The following is a 14,801-nucleotide window of genomic DNA, read 5'->3' as shown; positions in this document are numbered from 1 at the left end:
AATTCAAGACCCAAAAGTCAATGGGAAAGGTCATAGCCACAGTATGTTGTTGTTGTAATGACTGTCTTCCAAGGGGCCAAACAGTTAATGCAGAATACCACTGTAACTCACTGTGCCTATTAAAGGAGGCACTGACTCGGGGACACTCAATGAAGATACAGGGAAATGCTATTAAAACCGATAGGAGGAAATATTTTTTTTTACTGAGAATAGTTAAGCTCTGGAACACATTGCCAGAAGTTGTGGTAAGAGCAGATAGGTTTGGATAATTTCCTGGTGGAAAAGTCCATAGTCTGTTATTGAGAAAGATATGGGGGAAGCCACTGCTTGCCCTGGATCGGTAGCATAGAATGTTAACTTAAGAACATAATAATATCCTTACTGGGTCAGACCAATGATCCATCAAGCCCAGTAGCCCATTCTTATGGTGGCCAATCCAGGTCACTAGTACCTAGTAGAAAACAGAGGGTAGGGTTAGTCATTTTTCTCAATGTAGGAGAGTAAACAGTGGAGTGCCACAGGGCTCTGTACTGGGACTGATGCCATTTAACTTATTTATATATGATCTGGAAACTGGAAAGATGAGTGAGGTGATTAAATTTGCAGATGACATGAAACTGTTCAAAGTTGTTAAAGCACATGCAGATTGTGAAAAACTGCAGGCAGACCTTAGGAAATTGGAAGACTGGGGGCCAAGTGGCAGATGAAATTTAATGTGGACAAAAGCAAAGTGATGCACATTGGGAAGAATAACCCAGATCACCAGTTTAGAGTCCACCTTAATGGTTAGCACCTGAGAAAAGAATCTGGGTGTCATTGATGAAACCTACCGCTCAATGTGTGGTGGCAGCCAAAAAAGCTAACAGGATGCTAGGAATTATTAAAAAGGTATGGTAAACAAGACTAAGGATGTTATAATGCCTCTGTAGTTATAATGCCTCTTTTATAATCACTCCATAATGCGACCTCAACAGCAGTATTGCGTTCAAGTCTGGTGTCCTTATCTCAAGAAAGATATAGCGACACTAGAAAATTACGTCAATAACGTGTGATAGTCTGTTTCTCTGGCTTTCTGAGAAATCGGAAAACACAAACCCTTGGATGAAAAAATGTGTCTTTAACTGTTTGGGTTTTTAAAAATCTTGTCAAGGGCTCAATAGCTCAAAGATCAACTGGAAGCTGATTCCAAAGTGAAGCTACAACCCAGAAAAAAGTGATGACATGCGTAGATACCCAATGGGCTTGTGTGAGTGCTGGAGCAATCAGTCTATGAGGGGCTGCTGAAAAGTCTCCATCGAGGGCTATATACACAGTCCAGCAATTTTCCACTTTTTTTGTTCCGTATGTTTGTTAAATTTATTATGTATGTGATTTCGTAATCTGCCTTGTTAAAAGCAGACTATAAATTAAAAAAAACTATAAACTATAAACATGATCTCAGAATGCTTGTGTGCTACAACCAATAATTTAAATTGAATACAAAGCAATGGGTAACCTCCATATTTGCATTTATAGGCATTTCCCAGCAGTCTAATTGCTTCTTTTTGTAGGGTTTGCAGATGTTTGCGAGCAGAGGCAGAAAACACTGTTTAGACCAGGATATTCTAGTCCAGACTAGAGAATGACATAGGGACAAATTTGTCCCTGTCCCCACAGGAACTCAATTTCCCCATCCCCGTGAGTTTTGTTGCTAGCCCTGTCCCTGCCCCACTCCTGTAATCTCTGCCTTAACCGCATAAACCTCGAACACTTATGATTTTAAAGTGTTTGAGGGTTTTGCAGTTGAGGACGGAGCTTGCAGGAATGGGGGAGAGACAGGAAAAAATCTCGTGGGGAATTGAAAATGAGTTCTAACCCTAATCCTAACTGTTCCTCCAATTAAAGAACTTTATTACACCAGAAATACAATTTTTCCGCCACAGCCCCTGCCCTCTGGAACGCCATGCCTTCTTATCTTCTCCATGAAAATTCTCTCAATAAACTCAAAACCAAACTCAAAACCTTTTTATTCGAAGATGCATTCCACAATACAAGATAGTAACCACTTCTCAATCGCAGCATTGTTTTTTTTTTTTTTCTTATAAAGAACGGCTTCTATAAAGCGACCCCCATTCCATGCTGGTTTTTCCCCTCCCCCCGTACTCTCCTGTACTTTTATTTTTATGATGTAATTATCAACTTTCCTTACCCCTTACTCCTTTCATGTCCAGTTATGCCCATGTCTTTGTCCTTATTTGTCCCCCTATATTTATTTTAATATTTTTAGCATTGTAAACTGGTCAGATACATGTAGATGGTCAGTATATTAAATTATAAATAAACTTGGAAACTTGGTCCCCTTGTCATTCTCTAGTCCAGGCAAGAAATCAACAATGCATGAAGCAAAGTATGTAAACTTGATGTATTCAATATTGCTCTAATTCTATATAAGATGCTCAAAATTGTGTGCACAAATATAGGCATATACCCAATTTGTGCATGCAACTTATTTGATTAATGAGCCAATTAGCACCAATAATTGGGTGCTAATCAACTATCAGCATTAATTGGCATTAATTGAAATTTGCACATCTTTAGGCACTGGGATTCACATGTAAATTTCATGCATGGATCTGAAAAGGGGGAATGGATAGATTAGAGGTGTTCCTGGAATTTGAATGAATAATTTAGGCCCGAGAATTTACACCAGGTCTTACTTGGTGTAAATCCTCACGCCCAAAATTGGGTGTGGATCCCGTGCCAAACTGTGAACTATTGATAGACTAGCACCAGTTCTAATTTTTATTGGCGCTCAAATGTTGGTTCCTATGTGCCTAACATGCACATTTCTCAAGATATAGAAGTCTCTTTTGAAGTTCCTCTACAATTCCCCTGATGATGCGACCTGCGAATCGGGGTACTCCCGTTGGGATTTAAAAATATCAGACACAGTTCTGAATTCCCAATCTATGATAAGTGGCCATATAGTGAGTGTTGGATATTGTAACTGGCTGTGTCTGAACTTTCTATATCTAAGGGTGAGACTCTGCAATCCCCTATGCTCAGAGAGGAATGGACCAATGTTCTAGAATATTAAGAAAATTACACTAATAACGTGTGATAGTCTGTTTCTCTGGCTTTCTGAGAAATCGGACACCACAAACACTTGGATGAAAAATGTGTCTAACTGTTTTGTTTTGTTTTAAAAATCTAGTCAAGGACTCAATAGCTCAAAGATCAACTGGAAGCTGATTCCAAAGTGAAGCTACAACCCAGAAAAAAGTGATGACATGCGTAGATACCCAATGGGCTTGTGTGAGTGCTGGAGCAATCAGTCTATGAGAGGCTGCTGAAAAGTCTCCATCGAGGGCTATACACGCAGTCCAGCAATTTTCCACTTTTTTTGTTCCGTATGTTTGTTTAATTTATTATGTATGTGATTTTGTAATCTGCCTTGTTAAAGGCAGACTATAAATTGAAAAAAAACTATAAACATGTTCTCAGAGTGCTTGTGTGCTACAACCAATAATTTAAATTGAATACAAAGCAATGGGTAACCTCCATATTTGTATTTATAGGCATTTCCCAGCAGTCTAATTGCTTCTCTTTGTAGGGTTTGCAGATGTTTGAGAGTGGAGAGTTTATTTATTTGACCTATGACTATTATGGGACTACTGGTTGTGCTTGTATAATTAAAGTGCTTACTTTAGCAGTGGTTCCCTAGCCAGTAGTGGCTTTAATTGAAGTCTTTTTTTCTCCACTTTTATTATATGGTGTATACTCTGGATTGGGTCCTAATTTACCTGCCTCTGTGTTTTGTACTGTGTGATTTTCTCCTCTATCCTAGAGAGTTGCGCGGGGACAGAAATCCCACCCGTCCCCACCCGTCCCCGCCAAAATCCCACCCATCCCCACCCGTCCCCGTGAGGAATCCCTCCGTCCCCACCCGTCCCCGTGAGGAATCCCTCCGTCCCCACCCGTCCCCGCGAGGAATCCCCTCCGTCCCCACCCGTCCCCGCGAGGAATCCCCTCCGTCCCCACCCGTCCCCGCGAGGAATCCCCTCCGTCACCATCCTTCCCTATAAACTTCAGAAATAGTTATTTTATTTAATTATGCTACTGAATTAAAGGCTCTGGTAGAGACCCATTTACAAATAAGCAAAGAGACTATTAATTTGGAAATATTAATTGGGAAGAATACATACTTTGTAAATGGGTTTCTACCAGAACCTCTAATGTAAATATAAAATATAAATACTCAGCTGATGAGAACCCACAAACTGTCAGCTGAGGACTTCCTTTGCAGTTGGCCTGGGGTCCCTTTTGCCAAGCTTGGCAGGCAGCAGTAGCGTCCCTGAGTCACAGATGCTGGCACCTCAGTGGCTCATGGATGCTGCCAGCAACTGCTGCGCTTGGTGGAGGGGAGTTCTGACCATCTCTAGAGGAGGTCCTCTGCTGGCGGTGCTTGGGGATCCCCACCAGTCACAGCAAGGGCCAACAAGTACTTCAACACTGTAGAAATAAAACCAGAAATGCATTTCCTTTTCTTTTGAACACAAAACAAAGATATCTGCCATATACATTTCCCAAGGCAGATGACTCTATGCAATGTCACCTCGGTAACAAAATACAAAAATAGACAAATACACCCCCTCCCTTTTTACTAAACCACAATAGTAGGTTTTAGCACAGGGAGTTACGCTGAATGCCTCGCGCTGCTCTCAATGCTCATAGGCTCCCTGCGCTAAAAAACAATATTGCGGTTTAGTAAAAGGGAGCCATAGTGCAAAATATAGGCAGCAGATATAAATTCTCAAAACAGACACATTTTGATCACTAAATTGAAAATAAAATCATTTTTCCTATCTTTGCTGTTTGGTGATTTCATGAGTCTCTGGTTGCACTTTCTTCTTCTGACTGTGCATCCAATCTTTCTTCCTTTCTTTCAGCCTCCTGTATGTTTCCTCTCCTCCAGACCTCATTCTCTCCCCCAACTTTTTCTTTCTGTCTCCCTGTTCCCCCTTCTTTCTGTCTCTCTGTCTGCCCCCTTTCTTTCTTTCTCCGTGCCCTCCCCCAAGCCACTCGGTTTGCTGCCACCGCCATCGGGGAATAGTCCCCAAGCCACCGCTGTCCCAAGCTTTCCCTGCAGAAGCGTCGCGCTGACCAGCATTCCGCTCCCTGACGTCAATTCTGACGTAGGAGAGGAAGTTCCGGGCCAACAAGGCATTTCTCCTCATTCCATCCAGCCTGAGCCCCATCTCTCCTTGATCCAGCATTTCCCTTCTGTGTCTGTCAGAATTACCATTCCACCTATTTTCCAGCATCACCCTTCTTTGTGTCCATCTCACCTATATCCGTATCTCACCACTTTTTCAGAATCTTCATTTGTCTCTGTCCTTGTCTTTACCCCATATTCACCATTTGCCCTTTCAATGTCTTTATCTCCCCCCCCCCCACACACACTTTTTCAGCATTACTTCTATGTCTCTATTTCACCTCCTCTTCATGTCCCCTCTGTATCTCTATCCTTATTCAGAAGGTCCTGCTTACCCTTTCTCTTCTTTGTGTCACTATCTCCATTTTCAGCTTTCCCCCCTTTTCCATTGTTAATGCACCCTGTAGCCAGAATCTTTCCACCCTCCCTCCACTCCGGCCCAGCCCAGTATGAAATATTTCCTTTTGTTTCTCTCCCCTCTCTCTTCTCCTCCCTCACCCACGAGTCCTGCATCTGGCCCTCTCCCTTCTACCTGCACCTGGCAACACCCCCCTGCTCCGCGGCTCTCTTAAGCAACTCGTCAGCAGCGGTGATCAAGACAAGCTGCCGACATCGAGGCCTTCCCTCTACGAGTCCCACCTTTGTGGAAAAAGGAAGTTGAAACAAGCGGGACTCGCAGAGGGTAGGCCCCGACGCCAGAAGCTTGTGTCAATCGTTGTTGCCGAAGAGAGCCGCAGGTAGAAGGGAGAGGGAGATAGGAAGGCTGTAGAAGCTCCGGAGCATGACACCGAACCCGGCCAGGATGATTTCTTTTTCAGGCTGCTGCTGCCGCTGCCGCTGCCATCCCCCACCCGAAATGACAAAAAACAGCCTAATGCCCGCGTCGGGAAATAGCCATGTTGAGCAGTGAGCTCAGCACGTACACAGATGAAAGCCTTGCTTGCTGATTGGTCCGGCGGCACGGTGGGGCGGGGCCGCCGGACCAATCAGCAAGCAAGGCTTTCATCTGTGTACGTGCTGAGCTCACTGCTCAACATGGCTATTTCCCGACCCGACGCCAGACTTGCATCGCCAGACTTGCATCGCCAGAATTTAGGTAGGTTGTTTTCATCCCCGTGGGAGTCCCGTGGGCAAGGGGGCGTCCCCGTGGGAGTCCCGTGGGTCAGGGGGGCATCCCCGTGGGAGTCCCGTGGGCCAGGGGGCGTCCCCGTGGGAGTCCCGTGGGCCAGGGGGGGAACCCGCAGGATCCCCGCGGGACCCGCGGGATCCCCGCGATCCCCGTTCCCGTGCAGACCTCTACTCTATCCTTCTCTAGATGGTCATTTAGGAATCCCAGATATTTATGAGTAGTTACTTTTTTTTACAAACTATGAAATGAACACAGTGAAATGAATGATATCTAATTGTTATAATGAGGGGAATAGACATCACATACCGCTGTGTCAAAAACAGAGTTTTGCAGACACTCATTTGGGGCAAAAGGTACTATCATTGGTCAAAAACCTAATTGTTAACATAGATATATGTGAAAAAATAAATCCAAAATTCGGTGCTCTATTTCATTATAAATATTATTTATACCAGTGCACAGCAAGTTTTTTTTTTCTTTTCTACCTAGAATACTCTCATTACTTTTATAGCAATTGGGTTAATCACCCCACGCTAGAAAGCAGGTGGATGAAAAAATGCTATTTAGCAAACTGTTGGAAACTACTCTACAAGCAGTGGTCTATTATCAAATAATGTCCACACTAGAGAATGATACGGGGACAAATTGTTCCTCGTCTCCGTGGCAACTCATTTTCCCATCCCATCAAGTTCTTTTCCTGTCCCTGCCCCATTCCTGCAAGCTCTGTTCTCATCTGCACAAGCCTCAATCACTTTAAAATCGTAGGTGTTTGAGGCTTATGCGGTTAAGGCAGAGCATACGGGAATGGGGCAGGAACAGAGGCAGCGGCAAAACTCATGGGGACAGGGAAATTGAGTTCTTGCAGTGACAGGGACAAATTTGTCCCCGTGTCATTCTCTAGTACACGCAGCAAAGCTTAGATAAAAGCTGAAATGCACTTATCTTTTCCCAATGGTGGCCTAACCGTTTCACACTAGGTTTCCTCAGGGGAAAGTACTGCTGTACTGCTCACCATGCGAAGTTGCTGTTGGTGTGTCTTGGCAAAACTTCATTCAATTGCTGCCGATTTTCACCGATTCTGGCTAATTCCCTCTGTTGGCATTTGTGTATGTAATCAAAAGGTGGCCTGACGCAGTATGGCAGTTCCTAAGTTCCTATTGAAAGGTCACTTGGACACACAAAGTCAGAGGCGTGAAGAAAGTACAAGAAATTTATTACGGTATACCGGACTCTATTGCAGTTAATAGCCTGCCTACTAGAGTGTCAGAAACAGGAAATACACGGACTTTTATGCCTTTTTTGCAAACTAATATATGCAAAAAACTACAATTTTAATTTGTTACTTCTATAACTTTTCTACAATTATTATTGGGCCTAAGCTCACACTAGCAGGTCACTTATCTAACTCTTACAGTTCTAAATGTTAAATGTACAGAAGGGCAGGGTACATCATGGCTCAAACTCTTATCTATTCAGCTTACAATGTGGTAAGGTAGGGACATACATTTTAGGCAGATGAAGTCAATAGATTGTACATTTTCTTCAGCTATGTAGACCAGAGCAATATTTTAAACAACCGTTAACCATTTCATGACCCTACACTATGACTGCAGGAACACTTCCTTATCAGGACTATTTCCTAATTCCAACAGGTAAGCAGAAGGCACTGAGAGAAGTGGCACGCATAGCATCACAGTCCAGCTCTGATATTTTATTCCCCTCCTTTTTCTAATTCTTTCATTACACTTTGCCCTCAAGATACCTGTATCGCCTCGGGAGTGAAGCAAAAAAGAATCATAATAAGTTTACTTGTAATGACGAATTGAATCACTAGTATTTGCCAATATCAATGCTTTTAAACACCTGGTTCTTACACACAAAAAGATCATTATTCTTCCACGTTAACCCTATTTCCTGAAATAAATGAATAATAAATCTGAGTGCACTGATTTGAGTAGATGACAGCATTAGTGCAGAGTAGGTGTAAACTGTTTCTCTCCCGTCATTTATCTTTCTTTGGAAGGTACAGTTCACTAACACCCAGGAAGGCCAGGTTATGTTAATTACAGCTGGACCTCCCTGTGGTGCCCGCTTCTCAAAGGCACTGGCAGCACTGCTGGAAAGGAGATTTAACATACAAGTAAGTTTTCTGTTGCCTGTAGCAACCCTCTCCTTATTCAATAAAAAGGACAACACTGAACTCAAACACTGGAAAGGCTAGTGAAGAAACAGAGCAATTCTCTGACAGGGATGCCCGGAAGGATCTGAGGAATTACTGCTTGAAAATAATATTTTCTGGATTCCGAGACTACATTTTTGAAGCTAAGGTATCACAGAGACACACTGTTTGAAAAGTGCCACTCTCAGTTGGATGAATTTTATCTTTAATAGTGGAATTGTTTTTGATCCCCCTGCAGAGGGGAATAAGGTGCTATATATGTCTAAATAAAAAAAGAGTATAATTTTTTTTAATATTTGCCAGAAAATATAACTAGAACAATTCAAAAGCCATTTTCTGTAAAGAAAAGGCTGAATCACAGTGTATTTTGGAGAAGTCTCAGTGGTTCTCTTTCTTCCACTAATAAAAGCTCTATATTCTTTTTTCCTACTTCTGAAAGTGGGTGGTTGTGTGGTTTGTCTGTATCTGGCACTGTTTTTTGTCATGACTTTCTGCAGTGATAGCTAATGAGATTTGTGCTTTTGTTCTGCGAGGTGACAAATTTTGTGTTTATATAACTGTACAGAGCTAACCTGTTTTCTGCCTCCTCTTTCCACTGCAGGCTAGAAATGTCTGGTCAACTGCTCCCAGCCCCCAGCTCAGGCCTGCCCCGACTACCTGTTATCCAACACCCGCTCTCCCTGCTAGGGGACCCGGAAACCATCTCCCTGCGAGGCTTCTCAAGGGCTCCGAGTGACACCCAGTCGAACAGAGCTCCACATGCTCCAGAGAAAGGCGGCCTGACTCCCATCCTTGCTCCTCTGCAACTGCACATCCCGGAAGGGGTACAGATCGTAGCTTCTGCAGACCCTAGCAAGACACGGCTCCCTATCTTTGGTAAGTGAAGGTGACCACCTACAGATTAATCAGTACTCAGAGAGAGAGGACTATGGAGTTTGGCAACAAACAGCATGCAAGAGAGAAAACACCTTTAAAGCATCCGCATGTTAGAAAAGTTGATGAGCAATCTACATTTATTTTGGTTCTATTATAGCCTCATTGTTCTTGTTCACAGTTCTCCTTTCTTAAACTAGGACTCCCCAGTGTATGACTTTTACAAATTTTGAGATAGCAGTCATGTACCTTTTACAATACCCATATTCCTTCCCTGAATTAACTGCTATCTTCATGCTTCACATGTATCATGATGATGATACAGTGCTTGAATATCTAAACAGACAATTTCCAAGTATACTAAAACTCTCAAAGCAATTAAAGTTTAAAAAGGAATTAAAGGAAATCTTACTGATCTTATTGGCTCCAACTGCCATTTAAACATTCAAACCCCCCACAAATATTTGCAAATTGGTAGTGCCATGTCACTAACTACAGTCTATCATTGCTTAGACCAGAGGTAGGGAACTCCGGTCTTCAAGAGCCGTATTCCACTCGGGTTTTCAGGATTTCCCCAATGAATATGCATTGCAAGCAGTGCATGCAAATAGATCTCATGCATAATCATTGGGGAAATTCTGAAAACCCGACTGGAATATGGCTCTCAAGGACCGGAGTGCCCTACCCCTGGCTTAGACCAGGGCTGTCCAAGTCTGGTCCTCGAGATCTACTGGCAGGCCAGGTTTTCACGATTTCCCCAATGAATATGCATCGAAAGCAGTGCATGCAAATAGATCTCATGCATATTCATTGTGGATATCCTGAAAACCTGACCTGCCAGTAGCTCTCGAGGACTGGACTTGGGCAGCCCTGGCTTAGACAGTGAAAGAAGGTTTACTAACTGTACTACCATATTAGTATCTCCCTCCTACCTTAATCATAAGCCTTTTGAAATACAGTAGTAATGTTTTAAAACCTTTTTAAAAGGTTTTCAAATTATGCTCCAGTCTTAAATAAGATGATATTGAATTCCACAATTTCGAGCCCAAGATGTAAATTACAGAGGACCGATATTCCCACCGGACCATCCGGAAGGAGGGTACATCCAATAATGCTGCATCTGCTGACCCCAGTGATCGTGGCTGTTGGCAAAGATCCACCGTTGTTGCCATAATCACCGACGTGGTTGTCGTTATTATGTAAAACCTTGAACGATGTGTTTTAGAAGGCTACAAATGATCCAAAACACAGCAGTCAAATTACTCTGCAACGCAAAAAAGTTTGATCATGTCACTTCACTTCTAATACAATCCCACTGGTTACCAGTCACACATAGGCCCTCTTTTACAAAGGCGCGCTAAGCGTTTTAGCGCGGATTTAGAGCATGCTAAATCAACGTGTGCGCTAACCGCTAATGCAGGGGTAGGGAACTCCGGTCCTCGAGAGCCGTATTCCAGTCGGGTTTTCAGGATTTCCCCAATGAATATGCATGAGATCTATTTGCATGCACTGCTTTCAATGCATATTCATTGGGGAAATCCTGAAAACCCGACTGGAATACGGCTCTCGAGGACCGGAGTTCCCTACCCCTGCGCTAATGCATCCATAGGATAACATGCACGCATTAGGATTTAGCGCTTGTTTAGCGCACGCTAATATTTAGCATGTGCTAAAAAGCTTAGCGCACCTTTGTAAAGAGGGGGATAGAATCACATTCAAAATCCTATTGCTTAACTTGAAGGCTAAACTAACCCCGGGATTTATAGACGAACTACTCATTTCACACTGTCCAACGAGAACACTCCAATCCAATAACCAACATCTCCTTAATATCCCTTCTCTATGCCATCTCTTTTACCACACCGCTAAAAAGAAGATTTTCTCTGTTACAGCCACACCTTCAGGAAGAAACACCTATGGATAAATTTAAAGTAAATCTAAAGGCCTTTCTATTTAAGGATGCTTACGATAAGTAATCCTCAGACCTCAAAAAGAAGGAAGAGTATACCCCTTTCCTACTGTATTGACCTGTGTTGTTTTTCTCTCCTATTATAACTTGTATTTCTCCCCCCTATCCCTCATGTGTCAATATGTCATTTAAGACTCTGTACACCGCTTAGACAACTTTTTTAAGCGGTATATTAAATTTTAAAGAAAACTTATAAAGTATATATAATTCTGTATTCAATTGGTAGCCAGTGTAGCTGCTTTAAAACAGGAGCGATATGATCCTACCAAGAGTAACCCCTCCCCCCTACTATCCTTGCTGCCTCATTTTGCGCTACCTGCAAGGCTTTCATCATATGCCTGGGGATACCTATCAGTAAACTATGGTAACAATCAAAACACAGGGTGACCAGACTTTGAACAACTAACCTGAAACTATCTCTTGAGAAATAATCTCTCAAACGCCTGATTAACATCAGTCTATAAAATTCTTGCTCCTTCATGAATAACAAGGATCACTACATCTCCCATTCCTATCTCAACAGGTAAATCAGCCCATCTGATATCCCGCTAAATAAATCACATGGGTTTTAGATATATTTAATTTCAGACGATTCCCTTGTATCCAACTACTCGTATTGTTTGTAAGGAATATGAATGATATTTCCATTGCTGCTTGCATGTTTAATTTATATACATTAAAATTAAATAAGGACGTGCTCAACCTTATGATGGAATGCAAGCATCTAATGCTGTTATGATCTGGTCACCTATGCACTGAGGTTTATCTGAGGGTGGAAAGGAGGAAGAGCATTTTCTGCCACAGGATAGTGTCAGCAATAGCACATAGCTCCTAATATGTGTACCTGTAAAAACTGTGCTGCACTAGTCAATTTCTGACACTCATGCCTATCAAGAAATACCATATAACTAGCTCCAAAAAAAGAAGAAAATTGCCACAGAAACTTAAAAGACCCAACAGCAAGGTAAGAAAGGTCAAGGGTTCCGTGAGTGGTTGCAGGACGGAAAAACACCAATACTCAATGCTGACAAAGTTAAACAACATTAAACTAACTCAATTAGAGAAATATTAGTGATAGGTACCCTCAGTGCACAGATGCAGCGACGGGAGCAAACTCCAACGCTTCATGCGAAAAGGTAGAGGCTAACTAGCCCCCACCTACACACCATCATGGGGTACCAAGGGTGTGTTTCAAATGAAATAACACTATCACCAAAAACAGTGCACAATGAACACAGGTGAAATAAAGTGAAATCACGAACTGCAATCACTCAGGGAACCCCCCAGCCAACTCCCCCCAAAAATCAAGAAAGAAACTGAGCTACAGTGAATCTTCATCCGACGTCCAAGGGAGCAGGAACAAGACAAATGACACACCGCAGAATCAAGAAATACCAGCATCTTGTTTCTCTGCCCTCCTAGATTGTGGTGCTTTCTACACTGTTCCTTTCTGCAGCTTTATGTGATAGATGTTTATCTGCACTAATTAGGATTATACCATAAATCTGCCTACAGCTCCAGTCTGTCACAACATGAAAAAGAATAAGTACTTATGGTTTGAAAATGTTATTATAATAACGCACACAATATTTCTTTCTACAATAACTTAGCAGCAGAGAAGATAATATTCCCACAAGTCAATGGTATCTAGGGAACAATTAAAAACACCTTAAAAAACTTCTCCCATTTTGCAAATAGAAAAATTAATTGCAGTCCCAGTCTGCTTACAAGCATTAACCACAAGACTCCAACACATATCGGTAGGCAGGCAGCGATTCACTAAAAAAAAAAAAAAAAAGAGGGACACCGACTGGGCTAACCAATCCAAAAATAAGCGACTGCTGAGGACCAGTCGCTCAGGTCCTTTCCGACTGCCTTGCCTTCTGCCACCCTGCTCTCAGCCCCGGTCTCCTGCCTGCCACAATCTGCTCTCTGTCCCATCTCCTGCTCTAGCCCCGAATCTCTCCTGCTGCCCCAACTTGCTGCCCCAACTCGCCCTGAATCTCTCCTGCCGCCCCGACTCTCCTGTCCTTCCCCACAGTGCAAAGCCTGTGGTTCTAACCCATGGGCTTAAAGCGAGTTAAAACCACTGGCTTGTGAAGAAATAAAAAGCAAAAAAAAAAAAAGAAGTTTCCTGTTCTGCCGGGCACGGAAGGCCAGTGCATGCGCAGACTATCTACAGATGGTCTGCGCATGTGTCAGGATCGCTCAGTTGGGGGGCATGATTCTTATCGCCCTCATTTGCATGAAGGCGATTTGTGGATCAGCTCCCCGGACAAAGATCAGATCTGATCCCTCACAGATCGAATCCGATCCGTGCCCTTAGTGAATCTAGCCCTTGGTTGGGCTGAGAACTTTTAAGCACTCCTTCATAGATGAAGGTGAAAGGGGATAGATTCAAGAATAATCAAACAAAATACATTGTTATAGCCTCCCAGTACAAGTGGTAGAGGCAAAGACTGTATCTGAATTTAAGAAAGGATGGGATAATCATATAGGATCTATATGGTTGAGGAAGGGATAGTAGACAGTATGAATAAGTAGATGTGGAGGGCCATATGGTCTTTTTCTGCCATCATTTTCTCTAAAGGAACAGAAACATGCTTTCTTGAATTCAGATACAGCTTGTAATGGGAGGCTATAACGATAGTATTTCCTTTGATTATAGGCAACCAATGGATTGACTCCTTGAATCCACAGAAGGATAAGAGTCCAAAAGCCAAAAGAATTGTGGAGTCTGATGATACTGATGCAGGCTTTGGCAATGGGAGGGCATGAGGGAGGGGACACTGGGTGCAGATCCTGGTAGGGCATGGTACTTGAATATTAAGCCCCCGTCTTATATTCGAGTCAACCATTTTTCCTCCTTTTGGGGGGAAATGGGGGTCTCGACTTATATTCAGATCAACTTATATTTGACTATATAAGGTACATCCACAACCTCTCCATTGTTTACAAATGCACTTCACTGTTCCAAGATTGTGGAATACCTTATTGTTTTAATAAAGCCTGCACCAGTATTATCAGATTCCACAGTTCTTTTGGCTTTTGGACTCATTTCCATTGATTATTCCTGAGCAGGGCAGGATTAATTCGTTGAGGGCCCCTAGGCACACAAGTACACTTGGTCCCCTGCCCCACCCCACCATTCACCCAGGCGGAAACAGGAAGCTGCGTCAGAGGGAAGCTTTGGGCAAGCAGCACTGCTTGCACAATTACAGTTCCTGTTGCCTTTCTTACCTGCGTTGCTTGCTTGTCTTACTTTCCGTCGATTGGGGGGGGGCCCGCATTGCCAATCGGGGGGGGGGGGGGCCTGCATTGCCGATCGATGCTGGAGGGGCCCATCGCCGTTTGGAAAAAACAATGTTGATGCCTTCCTTCATCGGGCCCCCCTGACCATTTCGGGCCTTAGGCACATGCCTACTTGGCCTATTGGTTAATCCTGCCCTGTTCCTGA

General features: G+C 43.1%; 1 protein-coding gene across 1 annotated transcript in view; it reads left to right on the top strand.

The window, feature by feature from the left end:
- The first annotated feature begins 6,237 nt into the window (after positions 1-6,237).
- Positions 6,238-14,801, top strand: part of LOC117359952 (EF-hand calcium-binding domain-containing protein 6-like) — a 177,208-nt gene continuing 168,644 nt past the window's right edge. The window contains exons 1-2 of the mRNA XM_033943447.1: positions 6,238-6,290; positions 9,104-9,378. Coding sequence (XP_033799338.1) covers positions 9,111-9,378 — 268 coding nt within the window. The 5' untranslated portion in view covers positions 6,238-6,290; positions 9,104-9,110. The remainder of the gene's footprint in view (positions 6,291-9,103; positions 9,379-14,801) is intronic.

The sequence above is a fragment of the Geotrypetes seraphini genome, chromosome 1 (genome assembly GCF_902459505.1).
Source record: "Geotrypetes seraphini chromosome 1, aGeoSer1.1, whole genome shotgun sequence".
Lineage (NCBI taxonomy): Eukaryota > Metazoa > Chordata > Amphibia > Gymnophiona > Dermophiidae > Geotrypetes > Geotrypetes seraphini.
This window is presented reverse-complemented; position numbering and strand designations above follow the sequence as displayed.